This window comes from Panthera tigris, chromosome A2 (assembly GCF_018350195.1).
Source record: "Panthera tigris isolate Pti1 chromosome A2, P.tigris_Pti1_mat1.1, whole genome shotgun sequence".
NCBI classification, from domain to species: Eukaryota; Metazoa; Chordata; class Mammalia; order Carnivora; family Felidae; genus Panthera; species Panthera tigris.
In genome coordinates this window covers 161,801,706-161,829,493 of record NC_056661.1, presented here as the reverse complement: position 1 = coordinate 161,829,493, position 27,788 = coordinate 161,801,706, and the positions used below count along the sequence as shown (strand labels likewise).

The window sequence follows — 27,788 nt, the reverse complement described above, 5'->3', positions numbered from 1 at the left end:
CAAGGGGGAAGGCGGCGGGTCCCTCTGGGAAGCCTCCCTACCCCCTCCCTCAGATTCTCCTCCTGACTCCCATTTCCCCTAGACCTAAAAACAGTTTGGCAGAAGACACTTTTAATAACGTTTTCTTATTAAAAAAAAAAAAAAAAATACAGCAACAAGCTCTCCATCTGTCCGTCCATCTTGCCTTGCCCTTCCCGGGGCTGCGGCAGAGAGGGGAACGCCACGGAGGGGCCGGGCCCGGGGCGCGCTAGGTGCTGTTGGCCTGCTCCTGCTCGAACAGAGCCATGGCGAGCTGGGCGCGGCCCCCCAGCCCCTCCAGGTTGCTGAGGCGGCAGCGGTGATAGAGCTCCTCGCTGAGCCGGGGGCTGCAGTCTCGCAGGGAGAACTTCTGCACCAGCCCTGGCTCCACGGCCCGGAAGAGGTGGAGCCCTGAGAACCGGAGGAAAACATCCATCACCTCCAGCCCCTCCAGGGCTTCCTCCTCTTCCTGGCCTGCCAGTTCCCCGGCCAGGCGGGCTCGGGCCGCCAGGTAGTCGGCGTTGTAGAAGCAACCCTCCGCGGAAGCCTGCCGGTCAAACCTGCCTCCCACGGGAGCCCCCCGGGAAGGGTCGGCACCGGGAGGGGACGGGGGGTCGGGGCCAGCCCCCGGGGGCCCCGCGGGAGATCTCTGTGGTGCCAGGGCAGGGTTGAACTCCTGGAAATGCACTGGGAAGAAGGCCTGCCAGCCGGAGATAGCATTCATGCGGCAGCGGTTGAGGACTTCGGGCCCCGGCCTGGTCCACACGGTGGTGAGGAAGAAAAGCGTGTCCACGGGGTGCTTCTTAGAGACCACGTCCATGAGCCGCACCTGGGAAGGGGCCTCCGCGCGCACGGCGAGCCAGGCCAGCCTCGTCCCGGGGTGCCGCCGCTCTAACTCGGCCGCCGCGGCCTTCACCCCGAGAAATGGGTCCGGGGCCCCCCGGCCACCGTCCCGAGGTCCGTAGACCAGCAACAGGGTGAGCAGCGCGTGCTCTCGCGGCTCCAGAACACTGGCTGCAAAGGCCTCGAGGAAAGCGAGGGCGGCGGCGGCTTCGGCCACCGGGAGTGGCAGCACCAGCTGCACGCGGGTGGCCTCGGTGACGTAGGGCATGGGCAGGATTTCCACCCGGCTCAGGGGCCGCAGCAGGCTGACCCTGCGGGCCAGGGCCCGCCGGTGCCCGCGCTGCGTCACGGCCTCCAGCAGCAGGTCCAGGGTGTACTCCATGCCCCGCGCCGGGTCGAAGCGCCGGTACCCGTTGAGCAGCCGCTGCTTCTGGAAGCGCAGGCGGGGCTGATAGCGCCGATTCAGCTGCTCCAGGGCCGTCTCCACGGCGTCACCCACGTCCGCCCGGCTCGCCCCCTGCAGCGGGCACTTGGGGGACCCATCTGCGCAGGAGAAGGTATGCTGCTCCGTGAAGTAGTCCCAGCCCAGCACCTCAAATCGAGAGTGTGGGGTGAAAGGGGCCGGGAGCCCGATGGGCCAGCTCAGCCCTGCCTCGCCCTCGGGGGTCAGCACGGTCAGGTTCTGGATCTGAGCCTAGGGTGGGAGGGATGCACAGTTAGTGCCCTCTAGGTCGTCAGGACCCGACCAGGCTCCAGCGTCCTGGCTTCAGAGCTCTGTCCTGACTCTGTCAACACTTAGTGAGGTGCCCCCTTGGCTAATCGCTCAATTCCTCGTTCTTTCCGTCCTTGTCTGTGAAACGCAGAAAGCACAGGGATCATAACACACCTTACACAGCTGCCGTGAGAAGGAAGCGGTGGGAAATGTGCTTTTGCAGAGATTAAAGCTCGCAGCCTTTCTCTCCAGGCCCAGGCCCAGGTCCTCTTCGTAATGGAACCTTGGCTTTCACCCGTATGCCACCTCTGACACCCCCCACTCCCCACGATCAACTGGAGGGTTCTGCCACATCTACCCTTGGGCTTTTGAAGGACAGTGCTAGAGATTTAGGGCTTCCTGGGCTTCCGCTCCTCCGGTGGAGAGGCACGACTGGAGAGGAGCTGAAGTGATCGTGTCTAAGTGCTATACTGAGCCCTGCTCCTCATAGTTCGCCCGCAAACACTTTGAACCACATCCAAGTCGAGCCAGGGGCTTATCTCACGAGTGACCTGGGTCCCCGAGCGTCCTTTCTCTTTGGAGTTGTTTCACGCTTCCACCCCGCCAGCCTCCCCTCTCACTCAGCTGCCCGCTCACTGTGACCCTGGACGCCTGAAGCCCCCCCGACCTCCAGCCGTGGGCCCGGGCTCACCTGCAGTTGCTCTATTTCGCTGTACGCCCGCTCCAGCTCCAGAGCGCTGAAGCGTTTATGGAGCCTGTACATGAGGGTTCCCTCGGAGACAGGGTGCACTGCGAAGGCACTCAGGAAAGCCGAGCTCCCCTCCTTCTCGGGGTCCCTATTTTTGGCCAGCTCAAAGGAACGATACTGCTGCCCCTAAAGGGACCAATCAGACCAATCAGTGCCACACACGGAGGGCTGCCCGTCCCAACCACGCTTAACCGAACTCAGCATTCGTGCTTTTTACCGCCGCCATCACGACGGAGGAGAGCAGGAGCTCATTCCGGTGTTCCCTGAAACTTGGCCTTAGTCTTGCTACTGGATTCGGGAAAAAAGAATGTTAGGTAGGCAATTAAAGAAGGACCCCACTGCTTCCAGGGAACGAAGGGCATGAGCCAGCAAGGACTCCCACTACTCTGGTTTACTGTACTCCCCGTGACAGTGGCCATCTCTAGGACATTCCCAGATCGTTTACGACTGTGCATGTGTCAGAGGAGGGGGCGAAGGGCGGGGGGGGGGGGGGGGGCGATGGGAGGAGCTGGCGAGCAGGGGCACCTTTCTACCTTGCTCAGAGGGTCCCCGGCAAGATGCCACTTTTGACGGCTCTGGGGTTCTAGCCAGGGTCGGCGGCTAGGAAGGACAAAACCCCAAGGTGCTGCTGGGAAGGAGCCGGCCGCAGCCACCCCGGAGACCAATCGCTCAGCCACTACCAACTGTCAGGGGCCAAGATGGACTCGAAAGGGCTGTCACCTGGTGCTGCGAGACACAGCCGATGCCTAGAGAGTCGATGAGGCAGCGGCCGAGCCACTCATCAGGACGGGCACTGAGAATGTCTCCTCGGCAGCCATCCAGATGTGGCCGCAATCGGAGCAGGAGACTCCGTGACAACAGGTAGCCAAAGCCCCCATGGCAGTACCGAGCCTGCTCGCCGGCGCCGATAAACTCCTCCGCTCGGCCCAAGTACAGGTCTTGGTTGATGCTGAGGTGGCCAGCAAGGGCTGCCAGGCGGGGGGCCTGGACATACGTGTCATCCTGCATGATGAAGAACCAGTCGTAGTCGGCCCCAAAGTGTGTGTGAAGGTGGCGCAGGGTCTCTGACATGAGCCAGGCCGGCCGTTCGTCCCCGTGAGATACCACCTGCATGCCCGCAGGAGTCCGGGCCCCCCGCTGCCCCGTGAAGTACAATAATCGAGGGAAGTGGTGGGCCACCGTGCGGTTGACGGCCACAGCCAGAGTGGACAGGGTGGCCCGGGAAGTCAGGACAGCCACCAGCAACCGCTCCCGAGAGCCCAGCTCCGTCTGGATGTACCGAGTCCTGCGGAGGGACCAGCATGCCAGGGGTCAACTCCTTATATCTTTAGGAGCCCAGTCTGCCCAGCATACACATCCCTCTAGAAATGAGTGGGTTGGGGTTGAGAAAAGAGAAGAGAGACACCTCCTCACTAATATTAATGAGCTACTACAGTGAGCGTCCGCTGACACTGGAATTCATTTGGGGACGGGTCTAAGGATGGATTAGATGGCTAGACGTGATTCCTGCCCCGTTTAAAAAACATCCAACACTAACTTAACACCAATGAGTGAGACCTTCTTAGACCTGAGAAGGGAAAAACAGAAACACATTGTGATGGGTAATAAGGCAAAGGATTGCTCTGGGAGCCTAACAGTGATTACCAGCGAAGGCAGAGACAAGGACTTAGAGCAGCACTCAAGTGGGGTCTGGGGGCTACGTACACACATAGCTCTCACCTGAGCACCTTCTTGTAGGGCTTGTTGGGATCCCTGTAGTAAGGGACAATCCGGGGTTTGAAGTCTTCATCACTTTGGTCGAGTCCAGTTCTGGAGTCTGGATTATGTGGCACTCCTGGTTCCCCCACGGCCTCTACACAGGGATCTTCTCCCTCACCCTGGATCCAGGAAACCCGCAAGAGGCTCAGGCTGCACCCCAGAGACAGCCCGAGGATGAGGGGCAGCGCTGGTCGCAGCAGAGCCAACAGGGAACTCAGGCGCATGGTGGCAGGCCCTGCCACGTGCGTGCCCCGGAGGGGACCTCCTCAAGGATCAATCAGTAGGTTGATGGGTGTCAGGCCAGTAGTAGGCCTATGGTTTTATCCAGGAAGCCTGGGGTCAATGAGGTCAACGACACAGCAAGGTTGCCAGGCCTGCTGCCAGGCCCAGCATCCCCAGGAAGCATATGCCTGGGCTTCAGTCCTCAAGGTGCCAGATTTAACCCTTCGTCTAAATGGTAGTAGGTATTAGAGTCGATTTCACCCACTAATGTGCTTATGGTCTGTCTTCCAGAATGACGAGGAAACAAAACTCAATCCTGCCAAATCTAACCCAGAAAGAAGGACTACACGCATCTGTAGACTGGATCTAAGTGAAGACAGCAGAGGCGAGTAAAGAAGGGGCTGGGGCCAAGGGCATGCTCCGTCAAAATAACAGCCCCAACTCCAAGAGCCTGCGTCGGTAGGCCTTTGTCAAAGGGCCCCTGGCTGGGGGCACGTTGCTCACTCAATGTACCAAAGGGGGTGCCGACTAGCTATTGAAGGCGAGCCCAAGGGAAGGGTTAAGGGCCTCTCCCTACCCTACTCCTGAGTGTTAGGGAAACACACAGCTAGAGTAACCCCTCCTCCCAGTTGGGAGTGGTCAGGAGCCACTGGCATGGTGCACAGTTCTGCCCACCCAAGTGAGGTGGACAGACACGGTGAATCAGCACCGAGAGCCTCTCAGAGGAGCACAATGGCTGATGGAGCCATTTTGCAGGGCATCCTTCTCTGAATCCCAGCTGCTGAGAAGCTGGTGCTGCCCACCTTCCTCTGTGAAGAGACGACGAGCAAACGACGGTGACTCTGGCTGTGTAAGAGCAATTCGGTGTCTGGTTTTACCAGGGCCCCAGGGCCCCAAGCCAAACCAAAGTGAGGAGACGAGAAGCTAGAGACAACACACGGCTCCTGCAAAAGCAAACGGAGGCTCGGCTGGCTTGGGAAGTGACCTTTGCCAAGGACCAGACCCCCCGCTCTATCCGCTTCTAAGCGATCAGAGACCAACTCCAGCCCTGGAAAGAAGGCCCAAAGCGAGTTTTAGCTGTTAGTCTCAAAACAGAAATAAAACCGGCTGCGTCACGGAACTGTCGAGGAGGGGCTGGGGGACTCGGCTGGGTTTGTTCCGGCGGAGGCAATGCAGGTTCGCGGCTGGGACCGGAGGGCAAAGACCCCGTTACCAGGCCCGTCGGCGGGACAAGGCCCTGCCTGCGCCAGCGGACGAAGGACAGCAGGCACACCCCGAGACCCGCCGGGGGAGGCCCTGCAGCAGGGCCGGGGGGGAGGCGGCGGACCGGTAAAGGCGGCCCAGGTGTGGTCCACGCGGCCAGGACCGTCCTGGGGGGAGCAGGGACGAGGGCGCGGGAGTGGGACCTGCTCCTGTCCTCGGAAGCGGCGCCCCTGTGGCCCCCGCAGGGGGAAGGGCGGGGAAGGGGGAACAAACCCCAGTGCCCAACCGAGGCGCCGGCTCCGCCGCTGCAGCCGCTGCCACCTCACAGCCCGGCCCGCGCCTTCCTCTTCCGCTCGCCGTCAGTCCCGGTCTCTATGGTGACCGCATCCGGTCGCTCGCTCCGCCTCCGCCGTCTCGGTGGTCTCCCCGCCCCACTCCTCGCAGTGCGCAGCCGCGGTGCGGGTGACGTGTCCGCCCGGCCAGGCACCCGCCCCCAAGAGTGAGCGCGCGTTCCACGGACGCCGATACGAGTGGCCTGGAAGGTGCCCCACGTCTTCAACCTCCACTGTTACCTGCCTTGGGGGAAAAAATGCCCTCCTCCTCCTCCATGGGCGCGCCCCTGCCTCCTCCTCGACTTCTCCCCGTTATTACAGAAATGTTTGTTGTCTGCCTACTAAGTTGCAGGCCGTCGTTGCAAGTACGGAGTGAACCAGCGGTGGAGAGGTGGGCGTGGTCCCTGCCCTCAGGGAGCTGAGAGTTGTGGGAGACAGACGTGAAACACACACTGTCGTACCGAAAATAGGCGCTTCGGTAGAAATCTCAACGTGGCACAGGTACCATTGCAGAAAGTAGAGCCCAGTGGAAAAGCCTGACAAAAGGAATTAAATTAGACTGGGAGTTCGGGAACGCTGAGATCCAAAGAGTCAGTGTGTTACCCAGACAAAAAGTGGAGAGTTTTCTGGGCAAAGAGCAGAGCGCACAGGCGCTGAAAGACGAAAGCTAGTACCGTAGAGAAGAACTGGGGAGGCCAGCGCCAGGGGAGGCCGGAGGGCAGGCAAGGCCTTCAAAGGCCCACCGCGGGTTCCCAAACAGGATGGAGCATTCCTAATAGGCAATTTGCAGGTGGACGGGGACAATCTTGTCATATGGTTTGGCGGGGGGGGGGGGGGGGGGGGCGGGTATTGGGGAGCCAAGAATGCTAGGTATCCCAGGGGCACCTGGGTGGCTCAGTTGGTTGAATCTCCGACTTGGGCTCAGGTCATGATCTCAGGGCTCCTGAGTTCGAGCCCCACATGGGGCTCTGTGCTGACAGCTCAGAGCTTGGAGTCTGCTTCAGATTCTGTGTCTTCCTCTCTTTCTGCCCCTCCCCTGCTCACTCTCTTTCTCAAAAATAAATAAAAACTTTAAAAATTAAAAAAAAAGAGTGCTAGATATGCTGCACGTTGTAGGACAGTGTCATGCATGACTCATCTGTCCCACACAGCTTTCAAATGTCCTTCTAAAGATTCATGTAAGTGGAAAAAAAAAAAAAGGTTATAATTAATCTTTGAGCCTGTGTTTTATATATAGAAACAAAGTGATTTTGCAGGGTTGTAACGTGCTGAATTTTCAAGCAATGTAACTATCACGTAAATAGAAGCTAGTACTTTGTTTCATTCAGGAATTTACTAAGAGTTACTATTTTGGAGGGGCGCCTGGGTGGTTCAGTTCCTTAAGCATCCGACTTCAGCTCAGGTCCTGAGCTCCAGGCTGGTCAGTTTGAGCTCCGCGTTGGGCTCTGTGCTGACAGCTCAGAGCCTGGAGCCTGCTTCCGATTCTGTGTCTCCCTCTGTCTGCCCCTCCCTCCCTCCCTCCCTCCCTCTCTCTCTCTCTCTCTCTCTCTCTCTCTCTCTCTCAAAAATAAATAAAACATTAAAAAATGTTTTTAAAAAGTTACAGTTTTGGAGAACTGTATCACAGTAACATCACTCATGGTGTTCTGTCTGCATTTGTACTGTCACATTCAAGGTGATCCTACGTACAGGTACAAATATATGACTATGTTTTCTAGCATATTGAAATAACAATTATTGGAAAGGATTTCCTTTTCTTTCTTCCGTTATGGTGAAGCACCTGGGCGGCTCAGTCAGTTTAGCGTCGGACTCTTGGTTTCGGCTCAGGTCATGATCTCTGTTTATGGGTTCAAACCCCTCATCAGGCTCTGTGCTGACAGTGAACAGTCTGCTTGAGATTCTCTCTCCCCCTCTGTCTCTCTGTCCCTCTCACACACACACTCTCTCTTTCCCTTCCTCTCAACATAAATAAATAAAAACTTTAAAAAAAAAGTTTGCTATTAAAAGGCAACATTGGGGCTGGTAGAGTTAAGGACCACCATTCTAGGAAATACATAAGATAGAAGTTACCAGCATTTGTTATCCTTTACTGTTTTCAGTTTTCTCCTCAATTAGTCTGCAATTTGATCTCCCCTGAACAACTGGCACTTAATAGGTGGTAAGTGAATGATTTGTTAGAATGGACTCTGGGAAGCAGAGTAGGGATGCTCACCTTGAAGCTGGAAGATACAGATTCCAGACCAGTGTTGTCCAACAGAAATATAATGTGAACCGTATGTGTATTTTTAAATTTTCTAGCAGTCACATTTTTTAAAAAAGCAAAAAGAAGTGACAATTTTAATAATATATATTATTAAATAGATCAAAATATTATTTCAACCTGTAATCAATATAACAAATTGAGATATTTTACATTTTTTTCACATGCAATCTTTCTTGTTTTATTTTTAATTCCAGTATAACTAACATTTATTGTTATATGAGTCTCAGGTGTGCAAAATAGTGATTTAACAATTGTATACATTACTCAGTACTCATTATAAGTGTACTCTTAATCTCCATCACCTATTTCACTCACCCCTGCACCCCTCTCCCCTCTGAATACCATCAGTTTGTTCTCTGTAGTTGAGTCTGTTTTTTGTTTGTCTCTTTTTTTTCTTTGATCATTTGTTTCTCAAATTCCACACAAGTGAAATCATATGCTATGCTGTGTCTTTCTCCGACTTACTTGCTTCAGTTAACATTATACCCTCTAGCTCCATCCATGTTGTTGCAAATGGCAAGATTTCATTCTTTTTTTAAATTTTTTTTAATGTTTATTTATTTTTGAGACAGAGACAGACAGAGAGTAAATGGGGGAGGGTCAGAGAGAGGGAGACACAGAATCGGAAGCAGGCTCCAGGCTCTGAGCTGTCAGCACAGAGCCCGACGCGGGGCTCAAACTCACGGACGGCGAGATCGTGACCTGAGCCGAAGTCGGACGCTCAACCGACTGAGCCACCCAGGCGCCCCCAGGTGTGCTGTTTTGAAGGGACACATGGCTATCAGCAATAGCCAAAGTATGGAAAGAGCTCAAGTGTCCATTAATGGATGAATGGATAAAGAAGATGTGGTATATATATGTGTGTGTGTGTGTGTGTGTGTGTGTGTGTGTGTGTACATATCACATTTTCTTTACCCGTCCATTTATCAATGGGTACTTGGCATTGCTTCCATAACTTGGCTATTGTAAATAATGTTGCAGTAAACATAGAGGTGCATGTATCTTTTCAAATTAGGGTTTTAATTTTCCTTAGGTAAATACCCAGTAGTGGAATTATTAAATCATATGGTAATTCTATTTCTAATGTTTTGAGGAACCTCCATACTGTTTTCCAGAGTGGCTGCACCAGTTTGCATTCCCATCAGCAGGGCATGAGGATCCCTTTTTCTCCACATCCTCACCAACATTTGTTGTTTTTTATCCTTTTGATTTTAGGCATTCTGACAAATGGGAGGTGATATCGCATTGTGGTTTTGATTTGAATTTCCCTGATGATTAGCGATGTTAAGCATCTTTTCATGTGTCCGCTGGCCATTTTCTTTGCGAAAATATCTGCTCGTGTCTTCTGCCCATTTTTAAAATTGGATTTGGGTTTTTTTTTGGTGTTGAGTTTTGTAAGTTCTTTATATATTTTGGATACTAACCCCTTATTGGATATATCATTTACAAATATCTTCTCTCATTCGGTGGGTTGTCTTTTGTTTTGTTTATGGTTTCCTTTGCTGTGCAGAATCTTTTTATTTTGGTATAGTCTCAGTTGTTTAGTTTTGCTTTTTATTTCTCTTGCTGAAAGAGACCTATCTAGAGAAATGTTTCTATGGCTAATGTCAAAGAGATTACTGCCTATGTTTTCTTCTAGGAATTTTATGGTTTCAGGTCTTACATTTAGGTCTTTAACCCATTTTGAGTTTATTTTTGTGTATAGTTTAAGAAAGTGGTCCTTCTCCTCCCCCTCCTCCTCCTCCTCCTTTTTTTATGTAGCTTTCCACTTTTCCCAACACCATTTGTTGGAGACAGTCTTTTCCCCACTGCATATCCTTGCCTCCTTTGTATCCACACATGCTCTTTGAAATTAATGATCATTTTCCACTTATAGAACATCTCAATTCGGACTAGCCACATTTCAAGTGCTCCATAGCTACATGTGGCTACTGTCTAACACATTGAACAACATAGTTCCAGACCCTTCTCAGTTACTAAGTTTCTAGGTAGTTCTGGATGAGATATTTCCTTCGTTGGGTCTCAGTTTCTTCATAGTTTATTTTTTAATTTTTTAAAGCAGGCTCTACACCCAATATGGAGTTTGAACTCATGACCTCAAGATCAAGAGTTGCACATTCCATAAACAGAGCCAGCACGTACCCCTGTTTCTTCATATTTTAGAGAGAGTCTGACCAAATGTTTTTGCTTCCAGCACTGACCTTCTGTGATATTTCATACTTGGCAGTTCTTCTTTTCTCCTCTCTACCCACATCTCTCTCTGACTCTCCCTCCCATTTTCCCAATTTCCCCCCACCCATCCCCAGGTCTGTTCCCTGAAAGAGATCCAGCCCTTCCATGGGAATGGCAGAACTCCTCCTAAGTGGCCAATAATTTTTCTAAGCCACTCTTGCTGTGCCGGGGGAGACTCTGCCCAGCAACTGTTGATAATGGGAAATCACGGATGTGATTGGTTGCTATGCAGGTGGCTTCAGAGAAGTAGCTAGTTTGTCTTTCTCTGGCCAGCCCAAGCCATTTTACAAAGCTGAATTTCTGGGACCAGAAGATTCCAGCCTTAAATCCTGGTACTGTCTCCTACCAGGAGTGTTGTTTTATTAACAGCTCTGTGCTTTCATTTCTAATCTGCAAAATGGTAATAATACCCACCTCAGAATTTATTGGGGGGGATTAAATGGGATAGCATAGATGTAAGAGCATAATAAATGTTAGTTCTCTGTAACCTGTAACCTGCTTGTAAACACGTGTTTTAATGAGGCTGGGAGAGGGAGGCATATGGTCAACAGTGCTCCCAGGAGGCTAGGTGCTTGGATGAGTGATTTTATATGATCCACAACCATATATAAGTTCTTTGCTTCATAAAGAAAGGCTTTGCAATCAGTTAACTATTGTCTATATTCTTTACCTAAAACAATGTTCTCGCCCATGGTAGGTGTTTAATATTTGTTAAATATATTAAATAAATATCTAGTGCATACTTAAGTAAGGATTCTACTAGTAGCGGAGTTCAGCTAGCAGAACTCCAGCTAAGTAATAATTAGCCAATTAACAAAAATTAAACTCTAATCTAACAACTGTATGAAGTAAGTACTATCATCATTCCTATTTTACAGAGGAGGGTGTATTTTGCCCAAGGTCACACACTGTAAATGATAGAGGAGAGGTCTGAATGAAGGCAGTCTGCCCCAGAATTCATGGTCTTAGTTATGCTATGTCAAGTGAGCCCCACCTACGTACTCGAACAGCATGCATAAGTCACTTCTTTTATGGCACTTATCACCTGAATGTCATGGTCTGTTTACTCTTTAAATATTTTTTAAACGTATATTTATTTTGAGAGAGAGAGAGCGATAGAGCTCGTGCACCAGGGAGGGGCAGAGGGAGAGAATCCTAAGCAGGCTATGTGCTGACAACACAGAGCCAGACATGTGGCTCAATCTCACAAACTACGAGATCATGACCTCAGCCAAAATCAAGAGCTCAACGCTTAACCAACTGAGCCACCGAGGCACCCATTTACTCTTTAAATGTTCCTTCTTAATCGTGAGCTCCCTGAGGTCAGGGAATAACTTGTTTCCATTGCAACTCCAGCATCTAGCTCTGAGCCTAACACACAGTGGGCACTTAATTGGTGGAGGGTCTTGTAGAAAAAGCTATGCTCAAAGGCATGAAGGTATGAAATGGCAAGGCTTACTTGAAATACAAGTAGATTCTACTGAAGCATCAAGTTTGAAGAGGAAAACTAGTTCTCTGGAGAGAGGAGTGAGTTTTTGTTTTTGTTTTTTACCTCGGGTAGGGCAATTTGGAGAATGTGCTCGAAAGGAGTAAACGCTTCATTTTGCCTCCCTCCAGCTGTGTCACTGATGGTGAAGCACCGCTGATCAGAAGCCTGGAGAAGTAACAGGGTCAGTCACAAAGGGCCTTCCTTGTATTTGAGGCTACAAATTTGGGGGTTACAATGTAGGTGAGAAGTCTGAGGGATTTTAAACAGTAAGACTCAAAAGAAAACTAACGGGCAAGGTTACATGTCTAACCAATGATACCGCTGAACTCAGGTAATGGGTCTTTTTTTTTTTTTTTTTTTTTTTTTTTTAACTTCAGAGCTCTTACCACCAGACTTACACGGCTTTGATGGGACTCTAACAATTCTAGAGAGTGTAGGCTAAGCGGCCAACGTTCAGGAAGAACGTTCGGCACCTTCTAAAAGTTTGGCTAACACTAGACCAGCCTCTAAGATCTCAGTTCCATAAAACGAGGACGCCTTTCTTTCAGGGATTTCTGTTCTTCGCATCATCTTCGTAGTGATGCGCCTCCTATCCGGGCCGCCTCTTCCCAGCCGCTTCACTCTTCCTCCTTCTCCCTCCACCTCCCTCCTCTTCTCTCCCATTGTTTCGACCCACTCCCGCCTGATGCCTGCTGGGAAGTGTAGTCCGTCGCCCTGCTGTTTGAGCCGGCTGTGCGGCCCTAAGAGCTCAGTGCCTCCACAGAGCTCGACAGATTTTCGAGAGGTGGGGTAAAGCCTGGAAGGCCCAGCCCCTTGCCGGAGGAGCAGTGTGGGAGTTGCAGTTTCCAGGGCCCGAAGCGGGCAGGCTGGCTGCGGGTTCCCGGACACTAGTCCCGCTCCCCCTCCCCCCGCCGGCCTCGCGCCGCCTGATGACATCACGCGGGCCGGGGAGGCCCCTGCCACAGGCGGTAGTTCTCGAGGAGGGGGCTCCCCCCCGGCCGCCGCGACTGGAGAACAACACTTCCCAGGATCCTGCGCGGCGGCGCGCCGACAGCCGCGCGATGCCGTGATTGGCTGGTGAGCCGGCCGCACGCGGAGGAGCCCAAGGAGCAGCTCTGTTGCGACAGAGGCCGAGCGGCGAGGCCCAGTGAGTTGGGGGAAGGGGCGCCGGGGGGAGGGTGCTGGCCGGTGAGGCGGGGGAGGGAAGCGGAGAAGGAGGAGGGACGGGGTCGAGATGGAGGAGGCTGCGAAGGAGAAGAAAGGGCCGAGGGAGAGACGCTGACGGGCGGGGGCCGGGGGAGGTTCAGGGGATGGTGAGTGCGGAGACCCTGAGGGGACTCACGAGGGGAAGCCGAGCGCGTCCCGGGAAGAAGCTGGGCCCGACGGCTAGGTGGTGTGGAGGGGGGAACGACGGAGAGGAGGCCTGAGGCGGACGGGAGGAGGAAGCCCGGCAAAGCGAGGCGGCCGGCTGGAGCGCGGAGCGCCAAGTTGTGGGGAAACCGGAGACGGGGATCTCTGCCGAGGGGGCAGAACCTGGTCCTTGACTGGAGGCCGTGAAAGGAGGAGCGTTTCCAGAGTGAGGCAGCCCGTGGGGATTGGTGGACGGAGCCTGAGGGGAGAGATGTTAAGCTTAGAAGAGCGGCCGGGGACCAGAATTGGCTTGGGAGACCCTGGCAAAATGGGGAGCGGCGAGGCATGGGCGGAGCTGGCGCTCGGCGGCTCGATGGGAAAATTCCCGAGCGGGATGGGGCAGGGCCCAGGCATTCCGTCGCAAGTTGAGACTTTTGGGGGTGTTTGCCTCCCTGCAGGCTCCCTAAGAACAGTTTCGTACCCCCCTGTGGCTCATCACCATGCCCTCTGACCTGGCCAAGAAGAAGGCAGCCAAGAAGAAGGAAGCTGCCAAAGCGCGACAGCGGCCCAGGAAGGGCCACGAAGAGAACGGAGACGCGGTCACAGAACCACAGGTGGCCGAGGAGAAAAACGAGGCCAATGGCCGAGAGACCACAGGTGAATGGAGGGAGAGGTGGGCTCCTGGGATGGATGGATGGATGGATGGATGGATGGATGGATCCCCAAGCCCGAGCCAGAGTCCTGACGCTGGCGGCCCTGGAGGATAAGTCTGGTGCCGCAGAACTTTTCACAGTGAACCGAACCAATTAGAGTTGCAGCTGGTGCCTTCTTGTTACTGATCAGGGAGACGGGACACGAGGTTCTCACGTAGTTAGTGGCAGACACATGTATGGGTGTTGTGCTGCCTTGCTGCTCCGGGCGCTGCCCTGGGAGCAGGGGGTCACTTCCTTGCCCTTTTCTCAGTTTCCTGCGTTTCTGCACATGGTGGTCAGTGCGCCAGGTTCTTTGCCACGTTATACCTCTGTCCTTCCAGGGGTAGTGACTGTACCAAGAGAGAAACTTAGGAACTGTTTTATGGAGTTTTCCTAGCAAAGAGATGCTCTCCTGTTGTTCATATTCGGGGAAATATTCATTGAGCACCTCTCAAGTGCTAGGCACCGTGCTCCATGCCGACGCAGGACGAACCATCTGCTGACTTACGGTGCAGCTAAGGAAACATGGCAGTGTGTGATACAGAATTTTCCAGGCCCTTGACAGCCTGTTCCCAGCCTCCTTTTCTGTCCCCCTGAAGATTCCCTGAACAGACCTGCTCCATCCGGACTGTTACCGTCCCTTCACTAGTCACATTTTTGTCCCTTTACACTAAAGTTCTAATACCACAATTTTTGTGCGAGTAGCTACATTTGACATTTTTCTTAGGGCCTAGCTCAGGATAGCAAAACCTTTCCCCCATCAAACCTGACCTTTAAAGTAGTACCATTCACTATACCCCTATGCTGTCTCAATGGTGTTACTTTTTATGTTGTCTCTTGTGTTTCTTTACATTGTTTACCTTTTGAGTGCAGGGACCATGCGTCTTGGGTGATAGGACTAACCTTGCAGACTGAGATACTAAGTAAATGTTTGAAGAGGAGAGCGGAATTACTAATGCAAGTCATAACAGATAGGAATTCAGAAAAGGGGGAGTTAAAAGTGATTGAGAGAGAGCTGAGTGGTAGGAATTGTCTCCAAAATAAGAATTATGGGAGAAAGCTGGTTCAGTAAGGTCAGGCCATGGGGAAATTTTATTCCTGGCTGGAGTAGTGGAGGATTGCCAAGTTGAGAATAACGGGAGTGTGGATGAGCAGGCTGAGTTGTGACCTCTATTTTAGAAAGGCTCGGTCCTGTCTAGGCCCTCAGGAACCACGGTTAAGCAATGTCTGTCATCAGCTCTATAGGTGTGTCATCAGTTATTCTGGCTGAATCGGAAAGGTAGCAAAGTGACTCCCTCTTGAGACTATTGTCCGCTGTTCCCATCACAAATATCTTGTTTACCTTTCTTTGCTCCTTGGAAAATGGGATTTTTCAGGGAACCCAGCTGTGGAATCCCCATCTCAGTAATAGATCTTTGGTTTTTTTCACCTTGCTTCCTCAGGGAGCTACTGTTCTGAAATGTGACCTTTGTTTTCTTTCCAGCCCTTTCAAAACTTTTTTCTGTCTTTCCATTTTTCAATTTTTTATTAGCATGAGTGGAGGAGAGGGGCAGAGGAAGGGAGGAGAGAGTATCTTAAGTAGGTTCCGTGTTCAGCACAGAACCCAACGTAGGGCTCGATCCCACGACCCTGGGATCATGACCTGAGCCGAAATCAAGGGTCAGATGCTCAACCGACTGAGCCACCCAGGTGCCCCTCAAAACATTTCTTATTGCCAGGGACCTGGGTCATTTCTGCTTCCTCTCCCAAGACTGGGTCCTCTCTCCTGAGTTTGAGATTACGTGATGCTACAGGTTACCGTTCTCCAACCTTTACTGATTGCCATTGCCACACAGTCTTCCTTAGGTAGTAAGGTATGGAAAGATCGAGATGTGTATCAAAGAAAGTGACTTTTGACAGATTAACCTACTTTAGAATGTGAGACTCGTCAAGACAGGCACTGGAGTTCAGCTGGTCCTCTTGTTGGGGAATAAGTAGAAAGAGACTTCTTGTGAAGTCTACAATATTCTCCGTGATGAAGTTTCTTTCAAAATCCCTTTTCCATTTATTCAGTGCTGTTCATTTGTCTTTAAGTGACAAGTGTTTTCTGGGATGCTGTAGGCTAGGAAAATGAGGTCTGTTTAAGTCTCCTTCTTCTGAAGCTTAGGAGATGACTTAGGTCACAGATGCTGTCAACTTGAAGAGATCGAGAGAAAATGGTATTTTAGCTTTCCCTTAGTTTTGATCTTCCTCTTGCCTGAGCAGATGGAGATCTAGACTAGGGGTCGGCAAACTTTTTCTGTAAAGATCCAGATAGTAAATATTTGTAGCTTCGTGAGCTATATGGTTTCTGTTGCATCTGTTCAGTTCTGCCATTGTAGTGGAAGCAGCCTTAGACACTGTGTAAATGATGAGTGTGGCAGTGTTTCAATAGAACTTTATAAAAACATGCTGTTGGCCAAATCTGGCCGGCCTTTTTTTTTAACCTCCATCCCAACCCCAAGCTAAGAATGGTTTTCTACATTTTTAAAGTGGTTACATTTCACAGATCTTGATTTGGCCACTTGGCTCATAAACCCTAAAATATTTAGCATCTGGTCCTTCACGAAAAAGTTTACCAACTCCTGGATCTAGATCATAAACTTCTTCCTACTCTGTCTTCTCAGCATCTGGAATAGGGATTGGCAAGAATCGGAGTTGTGGGAAGTCTGGTAACTCAACCGTGTAGAAAAGAGACTGAAAATTCCTTCATGCGAGTCAAAACAAAAACTTTGATCTCCATTCAAAAAGTACTCATCAAGCACTTATTTCTAACACTGTACCCAGAGCTGCGGGCAGAGTGCCCGCCAGCTGTCTAGTGGGGCAGCCCCTGCCCAAGTGTTGGCTCCTTGAAGGCAGAGCAGGTTTAGCACCAGCTCGTAATCACCCCACGGGATGGGGTATTCAGAGAATGACCTGTGACTAACCACCACACACCCTCTCCCGTGGAGTTGCTCTCCCCCAGGAGACAGCTGTCTTCACCCCTCTACCCTGTCTTTATTTTTCCTGTGGACAAGCACACACTCTTCTCATTCCAAGGATTCTGTGAAGTCACTCAGGGAACATAGGTAAGGGTAACAAAGACTAAAAAATCAGCAGATTCACTGAGGAGGGCACCTGTTGGGATGAGCACTGGGTGTTGTATGGAAGCCAATTTGATAATACATTCACACAAAAAAATGAATAAACATTAAAATTTTTAAAAATCAGCAAATTCTCATAGTAGTGGAAACTCATGTGTAGTTTCTAAGTGCTTCCTTAAAACGTACATAAATTGCCTTACTCTTTTCGAAGAAGCTTACCGGGACTCCTTCCACCCCCATTTCTGTCCCACTTTCAGTAATGCTTTATGGGCACTTTTCTTTATGGAAAGGTGGTATAGTGACATAGTTAAGGTCACCTGGTTCAAGTTCTGGCTCTGTCGCTAACTAGCCTTTTTGACCTTGGCTGTGTTACTTGGCTTTTTCACTTCTAAAAGCGGGATTGTCGGTGTATATCTCCTACGTGTTGTAAGGATTAAGATAGATGGAGAACAATGGTGTAGCACAGAGTAAACTCAACATTTTTAGCCATTAATAGTGATAGTTCTTCCCAGGCTTAAGATGTAGTGATGCCTGAAAAACCACCAAGGCACAACAGCTCATGGTCAGTTTGCATCTCTTAAACCCTCCAGAATTGGGAGCGTCTGGTTTTCCCAGCCGTGGCTCTGCCTGTGTTGATCCCTTTGTGCATTTTCTCACACTGGTCCCTTCTGTGCTGCTCAGAAGTATGTCTGGAGGCACCTGGGTGGCTCAGGTGGTTAAACATCTGACTCTTGATTTCAGCTTATGTCATGATCTCATGGTTCATGAATTCGAGCCCTACATTTGGCTCTGAACTCGGGCTCTGCACTGACAGCGTGGATCCTGCTTGGGATTCTCTCTTCCTCTCTGCGCCTCCCTGCTTGCACACACATGTGCATTGTCTCTCTCTCTCTCTTTCTCTTTCTCTCTCTCAAGTAAACTTTGAGAAGTATATCTGGAGTATGGAATTCCAGTAGGTCATGGAATAAGAGAATGGTACTTCTGTAGTGTCTGCTTTTAGGTTTTAGGACTAATTCTTTAACACATTGAGAGTTCTAGCCATTCCCCTCATGCATTTATGTCATTTAAGAACAAGAGAAGTGGGCCCCTAAGTGGCTCAGTTGGTTGAGCAACTGACTTCGTCTCAGGTCGTGATCCCGCATTTGTGAGTTCAAGCCCCACCTCAGGCTCTCTGTTGTCAGTGTGGAGCCCACTTCAGATCCTCTGTCTCCCTCTCTCTGCCCTCCCGTACTCGTGCTCTCTCTCTCTCTCTCAAAAATAAACATTTAAAAAAAAACAACAAGAGAGGTTAGAATTAAAAGAGCAAGGTGTGATTCTATAGAGCCTTTTGCTTATTATGGGTTATTTACCTGTGTATGTATATTTCCATTTCTTAAAAAAGCTGGTATTTTGTTTTGTTATTGCCCTGCCTTGACACAATGTTTTTCTCTTTTGTGCTGTGATTTAATTGGTCGTGTTTATGGGAAGAAAATGCCAAAATGACATGATCTTAGGAAACCTGAAAAGGTGCCAGAAAATGTTTTCTAATATTTTCTATTTTTTTTTTGTATGTTCTCTTTAGGCCTGGCTTACACATTTCAGCAATAGGTAGCTAAACAGAGATAAAGTCTGTTTTGCCGCTGGTCTTAGAAAAGTTAAAAAAAAAAAAAAAAAAGAACAAGTTGTGAAGTAAAAAGTAGTCCGTGAAAGAGGGGTGTTAGGGCAGATCTGTACACTCTTGAAAGCTTGTGAAACATGTGAATCACCTCCACTCGATCTTGAACCAGGTCCTACAGGGCATGCCTTTTTCAGCATTTCAGGCTTGATATGACAACATTTGGTAATCTGAGTAAGGGGCAAAAGCTACAAATGCCCAAACAGGGACTTGAACCCTGGACCCTGAGTTTAAAAGTCTGAGTCTCTACTGACCGAACTGTCTGAATGCTGTAGGACGTGACTTAGTGCGAGAGCAGGGTCTGTCTTATTCCCAAACTTCTTTTCTGTCTCCAGAAGTGGATTTGCTGACCAAGGAGCTAGAGGACTTTGAGATGAAGAAAGCTGCTGCTCGCGCTGTCACCGGTGTCCTTGCCTCTCACCCCAACAGTACTGATGCCCACATTATCAACCTCTCCCTCACCTTTCACGGTCAAGAGCTGCTCAGTGACACCAAACTGGAATTAAACTCGGGCCGTCGTTATGGCCTCATTGGCTTAAATGGAATTGGTGAGGCCCTTGGAAGGCGAGGTGGGAGGTGTCTCTCCTTGGCTCGTCTGTCACTCAGCAAGTATTTACTTAGCACCAGCTATATGCAAAGCAAGGAGTTTACAGTATGGGTGGGAGACCACATATGTCCGGGGAAAAGGAACTAGCAGTACAGAGCAGTGTGTGGTAAGTAACACGTGAGCAGTTACAGACAGCAGGTGCTGGAGAAGTGGGCGGGACGGGCAGGAGTGGTGGTGTGCGAGGCCGCTGTAGGCGAACTGACTTCACGCAGGAGGGGTGGGACAAGAATTGCAGGAAGGTCGGAAAGGTAGCCCGGGGCGGTGGGGGTGACTGGTAGTAGGATTTGAACAAATGGAAGGAAGGAAGGGAGGAAGGAAGGTGCTCCACAAAACGGCGAGGTCGTGGTTTGGCTGGAGCGGAGGAGCTGATGCAGGGGAATGACAGGCAGAACCGTGCCGAGTGTCCTCTGCCCGCTCTCTGCTTGCCCTCCTCAGGAAAGTCCATGCTGCTCTCTGCTATTGGGAAACGGGAAGTGCCCATCCCCGAGCACATTGACATCTACCATCTGACTCGGGAAATGCCCCCTAGTGACAAGACACCCTTGCAGTGTGTCATGGAAGTCGACACGGAGCGGGCCATGCTGGAGAGGGAGGCTGAGCGGCTGGCTCACGAGGATGGTAGGGCTCCCGACTTGGGACGGGGGGTCGGGGGGTGGGCTTCCTCCCAGGAAAGGCCCGGGGAGCCTCACGAGCCACGTGCCGCCCACAGCGGAGTGTGAGAAGCTCATGGAGCTCTACGAGCGACTGGAGGAGCTGGATGCCGACAAGGCGGAGATGAGGGCTTCGCGGATCCTGCACGGACTGGGTTTCACGCCTGCCATGCAGCGCAAGAAGCTGAAAGACTTCAGTGGGGGCTGGAGAATGAGGGTTGCCCTCGCCAGGTGACTTCCTTTCTCCTTCTCTACCCTCTGTAGTTCCCCAGTTCCTTCAGGGTCGGATGCTCACTCCAGTGGAACTGTGTAGAACAGAGGTCAGGGGTCAGTAAGTGCCAGACGAGACACGACATCAGCAGTGTGAAGGAGGGGTGGTATGCGTGGGCTAAGGCGCGAGCCTCCTGGCTGAAGTGACCATTGTTGGATCTCTGGCACAGTGTTTAGGAATCCTGGGATCAGCCTTGGGTAAAATGGTAGACTGGGTCCATTTCTTCTTTCTTCCTGACTCCCATCCTATCCTTTTTTGTATTTCAGTTCTTCTAATTGTTGCTGTATAAAGAGAAAATATTAGACAGCTGTTAAGCGATCTTTCCTTATCCCCCTGTGAGCTGGACCCAAAGTGAGTTTGTGTAGACCATCATTCCCTCAGCAGTCCCCCAGAAAGTCCCCAGCTAAGTAGGTGGTTCCCTCACTCCACTGTTCTCTGCCAAGTGAATTGGTGACACTTGCTGCTTTAGCAAAGCTGCCTGCGTGTGCTTTGGAGCCGAGAGCAGTGGTTCCACGTGCAAGGATTAGCCACCTCCGTTCATCTAGGGAGCTGCAGAGGTACAGATTTCCTAGCCTCTTCTTCATATCTCTGTGGTTGGAATACTGGAATTTGGTGCCCAGAAATTTTATTTCTAAAAAGCTCTGCAGTGCGGTGACTGCAGATGTGGGAACCAGTGCTGTCCCCTTGCGTCTCCTGTCTTGAGATTCCATCTAAGAAAAGAACATTTTTTGCCCTCCTTGCTAAAGGCTGGCAACCCCATCGATTTAACTTGGATGCTATTTTGCTTTAGCAGTTTATCTCCTCTATCCTTTTGTCTTCCTGACGGTCACCAACTTCAGCGTGAAAGACCTGCAGACTCGTAAGGACTTTTACAACCTTATCTTCAAACTGCACCATCCCTCTGCTTCTCAGCCCTGTTTTCTGCCCTTTCATCTCAGCTCTTCAACTCTCGTTTCTCTCCTCATTCTCCCCTTTCCTCTCAGGCGTAGAACCTAGAATTGGTTTCAGGACTCAAGCCAGGCCTGACCAGGGTTGCAGGTAGCAGGCAAGTCCCCTCCTGTGTAGCGCCCATTAGACTGAAGGGGCTCTGTCTCCTCTCCTGTCCTTCAGAGCCCTCTTCATTCGGCCCTTCATGCTGCTGCTGGACGAGCCCACCAACCACCTGGACCTCGATGCTTGTGTGTGGTTGGAAGAAGAATTAAAGACGTAAGGGGGTAGGGATGGGGTTGGGAACGGGCAGGTCCTGAAGGGGGAGTTGAGCAGTCTAAAGGGAGTGGGTGCCCAGAAACCGCAGTGATGCTAGAGCAATGAGAAAATGAACTGACGCGAGGTCGGGTGAAGGCCAGATTGAAAAAGTAGTAAGCACCTTTCGGGGAGACCATTTGGTTTGATTCTTTTTTTTAGCCTGAAATGTGTGAAGTGTTTCGACTTTCTGGTTCTTCCGTTTAAAATACAACACCTTTATTAAAGACTGTATTTTTCTCTTAACCGTATTTATATGCGTCATATAAAGAAAGGATTCCCACTTAAGATCATGGTGCAGTAGCAAAGGAAACCTAGCTGATGTGGCAATGGTCCTTGTATGGCTGCGGCACTGAATAACCCGGAATACTGTACCGACTCTGAGGGAAGGCTTTTAGCGGTCCCTGCAGTGACTGGTACCTTCTTTCAAAAAGAGGAGCACAGTGATTTTTATCACGCCTGTTCCAGTTCTTCCCACCCACGGTGTTACATACATTTATGGATATGTTTGTGTACATATGCTTGTTTGTACCATCGTTGTTAAGCTTGCCATCTCCATTCTGCTGAAAATTAGAACGGAAGATGGAGAAAACTCAGACTGAAAGGGGTCAAGGTGTCGTTCCAGGTAGATGGTGCACTGGTGGCCTAGGTGGTTGCTGAGAGCCGGGAATTGGCCGCTAAATCTAACGGGTGCTCAGGATGGGAAAGGATGAAGGTTTTCTGGGCCTCTCAGCTCCCCGGCTGTGGACCGTCACAGTTTGGAGCACCTCCCTGACTGGTTCTCTGGCTTTGCAGTTTTAAGCGCATCCTGGTCCTCGTCTCCCATTCCCAGGACTTTCTGAATGGTGTCTGCACCAACATCATTCACATGCACAACAAGAAACTGAAGTATTACACGGTGAGTAGGCCCCAGCGTCTGCACAGCAACCTCAGCGCTTACCGGTTCCTTGAAGGTCTCCTTTAAAAAAAACAAAACAGACTTAGCAGCCCTTTTCTACCTATTGCTATAAAAAGATGTGGACAAGGAGTCCTGCCGCTTGTTCTATTTTAGTCTCAAAGTAGTTGCTCTCAGGTTGTAGGCCATTGATTGGCAGCCTGTGTACGTGACGTGTGTGCCTTATGGTAAAGAGGTTGACTTTGCATGGTGCCCAGGCAGGCCCTGCCGATCCCCGCCTTCTTGAATGACTGCTTAACTCTGCTTTGTGACAGCCCATTTACCTCTCTTTCCGTGAAGACTGGGAGTCCGGATCTCAACAGCCCACTTGTCTGCCTTGCCTTTTCATTATCCGTATTTAAAAAAAAGAAAAAATAGGAGTCCTTTTCATTCATAGTTATACTCACTGTGGGAGTATTAATAATTTCTCATATAGTCTTCCAGAGATTTTACGTGTACTTGCACGGATTTGTAGAAAATTTTGTGTATACACATCACAGCTGTAATGTTAATAATCACTCTCTTCTGTAGGTTGCTTTTACATTTTAATATATCTTGCGCTGCTTTTCATATGAATAGTTATAGATCCACCTCATGCTTTTCAGTAATTGCATAATATTTCATTGTGTAGCTATCCACTCCTTTATTCGTCAGACCCTTTCTGATGAATATTTAGGTTGAGTCCAGTTCTTTGCAGATAGAAACCATGGCAGTCCAATTGTGCAGCATTTGCTAGGGCCTAAATCTGATTGGTCTGCTGTCTTCCTTCCTGCGCGCAGTTTCTGTAGCCTGCATGGGGCTTGAGCCTCTAAGGGTGGGGAGTAGTAGGAGGTCCTCTTGGAAGGCTGTGAGCCTCATGATGTCCGTATGACGCTTGTGGTCAGGGCTACTGCTGGTGCTGTGGGTGTCTTTACGGCTAACCTGAGGATTTGATCTGGAGCCCTGCTCCGGCTAAGCTAAGAGTGAGAGGCACACAAATGGAAAGACTTCAGGTTCTAGGTTAGGGTTTACTTTGCCAACGTCCTTCCTCTTTCCCTACTGCACAGTCTTCTAGCCAGGGCCAAGTCCGATGCCATCTCGCATCCCCCTAAACCCTGAGAACCCGGGACCGAGGCTAAAACTGCCTGCCTTACCTGGCATATTTCTCTTCAGGGTAATTATGATCAGTATGTGAAGACACGGCTGGAGTTGGAAGAGAACCAGATGAAGAGGTTTCACTGGGAGCAAGATCAGATCGCACACATGAAGGTAGGGCAGTTGTAGATGAGCTCACGTTCTCGTGGAGCGTTGGGGGACGGTACGTGGGGAGTTCGGGGTGCCGGGTGTCAGGAAGACGTTGTCGGCATCTACCCCGCATTTAAGGAGGGTTGCTTGATACCTGCCCCTGCTCCAAGCCCCCTTTCTGGTCTCTTTCAGAACTACATCGCTAGGTTTGGTCATGGCAGCGCCAAGCTGGCCCGGCAAGCCCAGAGCAAGGAGAAAACGCTACAGAAAATGATGGCATCAGGACTGACAGAAAGGGTCGTGAGTGACAAGGTGGGGTCCGAGCGAGTGGGGTTAGTGCCCGAGGTGAGGCGGAGGAGACATGATCTAACCGGAAAATGCCCTCTCCTTCTCCTAGACCCTGTCATTTTATTTCCCACCGTGTGGCAAGATTCCTCCACCTGTCATCATGGTGCAGAACGTGAGCTTCAAGTATACAAAAGACGGGGTGAGTCCTCCCGGGTGGTTGGGAGGCTGGGACACATTTTACAAGATAAGCGTCAGCAGGTTGGGAGAGTCTCCGGTTCTTTGCTCAACACACCTGCTAACCCGTGTGGTGCACGGGATTTTTCAGGCATAGCAGCTTAGGTGCCTCATCCAGGGACTTGAGTGGCCCCTCTTCAAGTACTTGGAAAACTGCTCAGCTGAGATGGCGGGTGGAGGCAGTGGGTTGCGGTCTGCTCTGGGAGCTTCCTCCCTCCTCCATACTCCTACCTACTCCGGTGGTGATGGGGGACATGACAGGGCTAATCTGCCAGCCAGATTGATTGATTGGTAACCTAACCTCATATTCATCTCTCTCATCCACTCAGCCCTGCATCTACAACAATCTAGAATTTGGAATCGATCTCGATACACGAGTGGCTCTGGTGGGGCCCAATGGAGCAGGGAAATCAACTCTTCTGAAGCTGCTAACCGGAGAGGTATGGTGCCAGGCTGGGGCATGGGACTTCCAAGAGTAGGTGTTTACTGTGTCTGAGGAGGGAAGGTGTGAGGGGCTTCTCGGAGGCTCTCAAGGCGCCTGAGTGCCCTGGTGGTGAGTGAGTCAGCTTCCGGGGTGGGGGATGTTGTATTGGCGGTGCTGAGATTTGGAGCCGTTTTCTCAAAGAGAGGGAGGGAGGGGAGTGTGTTTGTGTGTGTGTGTGTGTGTGTGTGTGTGAGAGAGAGAGAGAGAGAGAGAGAGAGAGAGAGAATACATGCATGTGCCTCAACATTTTTCTGTTTTCAGCTAGAGCATCTCGAGGGAATCTGCATTGAGAGCTGTGTTTTTGTTTTAGAAAACCCATGTTGTACATATATACGAGTCCTTTGTTTTACTGGTGGTACCTTCTGTAGTAGACCTTTAACTACTAAGTAGACCGTGTTGTATGTATCTTTGCCTCTCTTGAGAACATCTGTTTCAGTATATCTTCCTAAATATTTTTAGAGTGGCCAGAATAGCAGTCTACGAGGTAGTGATGTAGATTCTATTTGGAAGTTCTGAGCTTGTTCGGTGAACATATGTTTATTTCCCTACTCTGTGTCTGTTTCTCACGAGTTTCTCTTTCTGTGTGCTTATCTTTCCACCTAATACTCTCTTCTTTCTAGCTACTACCCACAGACGGGATGATCCGAAAACACTCTCATGTCAAGATAGGGCGTTACCATCAGGTACAGGCCTTGGGGTCCGGGGAGATGCCCAGGGTGTGGAAAGGGGGCTGCATGTGACCAAGTCAGCTTTTGCCTGCTTCTCCTGGAATCTTGAACAGGTGCCTGGGTGGAGGTGGAGAGTTACTCAGCAGTTAACCCGGCGAGGTTCCTTTTGAAGTGGGACACCAGTCACATCTGAGTGGATTCCTTTTTTCCTGTAGCATTTACAAGAGCAGCTGGACTTAGACCTCTCACCTTTGGAGTACATGATGAAGTGCTACCCAGAGATCAAGGAGAAGGAAGAAATGAGGAAGATCATCGGACGATATGGTCTCACTGGGAAGCAGCAGGTCAGCAGAGGGGGATGTGGGGGAACAGCGCCAGATAACTGGGAGATTGTGGCTACACGGCCAGGGTGCACTGCCCTGGCGACCCAAGTTTGGGAGCTGTCCCAAAAGTCTCTTTCTTTTTCTTTTGTTTTTTTTTTTTAAAGTAGGCTCCATGCCCAATGTGGAGCTTGAACTCACAACCCTGAGATTGAGATTCAAGTGTTCTACTGAAAAGTCTCTTCCTTTGATTCTAGCGTCTGAAAGAACCCGCTAGCTTTCCTTTGGCCTAGGTGTATGTATTGGAGTATTCAGGTCTCATTATGAGGAAGGGGCAGGGATAGCATCCCAGTCTCTGACATGCCTTCGCCCCAGACTAGCAAGATAAACCAGAGTGCTTGAGGGGGAGGGAAATTGAAACCTAGAAAACGAGTTCCTGGACTCAGATCTCGATTGAGGGTCCACCACATTGTTCCACTTAGTTACGATTTAAGTGCCAAGGGAGAGCGAGAGGTGTGGCCTGAGTAGCAAGCGCTTCCGGCTTCCGCATTTATCCCTTACAGGCCTTGAGAGACTGGTACCATCTCACTGTGATCTTGGGTCTTCCTTTTTGTAGAATTGTGGCAGTATTAATGGAGAAGCAGCGGGGGGAAAGTGAGTCATGCTGTGTGGTGGGAGTAACACCAGGTTCTGTAAATGTCACGGTTCCACGCAGGTGAGCCCAATCCGGAACCTGTCTGATGGCCAGAAGTGCCGAGTGTGTCTGGCCTGGCTGGCCTGGCAGAACCCCCACATGCTCTTCCTGGATGAGCCCACTAATCACCTGGACATTGAGACCATCGACGCCCTGGCCGATGCCATCAACGAGTTTGAGGGTGGTATGATGCTGGTCAGCCATGATTTCAGACTCATTCAGCAGGTGAGGCCCCTGGCTGGAGTGGAAATCAGAGAGGAGGGCGGCCAGGAGAAGGTTGGGTAGGACACAGTCATGGCATGTGGAGGGCACTTAATATGTGTTTATTGGATTTGGGAAAAGGGCTCAGGGTGTAGACAGGGTGATGAGGACCAGATTTTATGGCCCTTTGAAAAACTGAGAAAGCCTTAATGGAAAACTTTCATTTTTTCAGTAGCTATTTGGAGACATCAGCCTACTTGGCATTTGGCAATGTTAGCCAGAATTGGCGAGGGAGTTGGGTAGAGGATAGGGTGCTTTTACTACTGTCTCAAGATTCTTCAGCATGGAAGTAGTATTATACTAAGGAGGATTTGGACTAGAGGGCTACCACCCGTCATTGGTGGAAAGGCCGCTGGTCATTTCTCTGAAGCTTTGGGAAAGATGGGATAGAGAACAGGAAGCTGCGGGCGAGGCCTCTAAACAGTTCTAGGCCCTGCCGGGGAGCTGGAAATCAGGAGACAGAGCAGGTTGTGGCTTGGAAGGCTCCAAACCTGCTGGTTACGGTACCCCTGGGTTAGGCATCCCAGAGAACAGAGAGACAGTGGAACTGTGAGCCGCATACGGGACTGGGCGGTGGAGGTTTCTTCCTGGAATTCCTCTGACAGTGGTCTTCTGGGCAGGGATGGGGAGAGTGCTGGCCAGGAGGATTGAGCCTCAGATTTCCTTTCTAGGTTGCACAGGAAATCTGGGTCTGTGAGAAGCAGACAATCACCAAGTGGCCTGGAGACATCCTGGCCTACAAGGAGCACCTCAAGTCCAAGCTGGTGGGCGAGGAGCCCCAGCTCACCAGGAGGACCCACAATGTGTGAGCCCCTGCCCGGGCTGGGCTGGGCCTCTGGGGCCACACTCCTGCATTGCTGCAATACCGCTCCCCAGCCCCTCCCCTGTCCCCACCTGCCTTAGCTGCACTCTGTGATCTTATCTACAGCTGGACAGTACCTGTCCGTTTCCTGTCCTTGCAGTTACTTTTGTCCATGTCTGGACTCGGCTGGCTGTTCTGCCAGCTCCTTGCTGGTTACTGACCTGATGGTGATGCAGCCAGAGGCACCTGAGGGTTAGCCCAAGGGCCCACATCCTGGGTTGGCCTGTGAAAGAGCTTAGGGTCCTCGTTTTCTGGGTTCTGGTGATGTTGGAGGAATACCCCCCAGCCCACCGCCCCCATTCCTTTCCGCTTCTGGTTTGGAGCTGTGGACCAGGGCTTTAGTCCTGGTCGGTTTTTAAATAATTATTTAACAGTGTAACTTTTAGACCTGCGTGACATCTACCAAGTGTCCAATAAAGAAAGAAGAAGCCA

General features: G+C 50.8%; 2 protein-coding genes across 5 annotated transcripts; one reads left to right on the top strand and one right to left on the bottom strand.

The window, feature by feature from the left end:
• Window positions 1-244: 244 nt before the first annotated feature.
• On the bottom strand, window positions 245-5,837 carry CHPF2 (chondroitin polymerizing factor 2). 2 transcript variants are annotated; one of them, XM_042975565.1, is made up of 7 exons: window positions 5,791-5,837; window positions 4,041-5,245; window positions 3,042-3,606; window positions 2,855-2,921; window positions 2,539-2,609; window positions 2,265-2,447; window positions 245-1,555 (listed from the first exon to the last, which is right to left on the bottom strand). In XM_042975565.1, exons 2-7 carry the CDS (start codon window positions 4,301-4,303, stop codon window positions 248-250), a joined length of 2,457 nt encoding a protein of 818 aa, XP_042831499.1. In that variant the 5' UTR covers window positions 4,304-5,245; window positions 5,791-5,837; the 3' UTR covers window positions 245-247. The 2 variants fall into 2 exon arrangements, with proteins under 2 accessions (XP_042831499.1, XP_042831506.1); XM_042975572.1 differs by lacking the exons at window positions 2,539-2,609; window positions 2,855-2,921 and having other exon boundaries at window positions 5,791-5,834.
• Window positions 5,838-12,866: 7,029 nt separating this feature from the next.
• Window positions 12,867-27,788, top strand: LOC102957804 (ATP-binding cassette sub-family F member 2). Of its 3 annotated transcripts, none has more exons than XM_042975539.1 (15): window positions 12,867-12,967; window positions 13,629-13,827; window positions 18,953-19,165; window positions 19,660-19,842; window positions 19,934-20,105; window positions 21,256-21,351; window positions 22,183-22,285; window positions 23,474-23,569; window positions 23,738-23,857; window positions 23,943-24,032; window positions 24,397-24,507; window positions 25,172-25,234; window positions 25,435-25,563; window positions 26,255-26,458; window positions 27,166-27,788. In XM_042975539.1, the coding sequence occupies exons 2-15, from the start codon at window positions 13,671-13,673 to the stop codon at window positions 27,301-27,303; spliced, it is 1,875 nt and encodes a 624-aa protein (XP_042831473.1). In that variant the 5' UTR covers window positions 12,867-12,967; window positions 13,629-13,670; the 3' UTR covers window positions 27,304-27,788. The 3 variants fall into 3 exon arrangements, with proteins under 3 accessions (XP_042831473.1, XP_042831487.1, XP_042831480.1); XM_042975553.1 differs by lacking the exon at window positions 12,867-12,967 and adding an exon at window positions 13,032-13,133; XM_042975546.1 differs by lacking the exon at window positions 12,867-12,967 and adding an exon at window positions 13,159-13,396.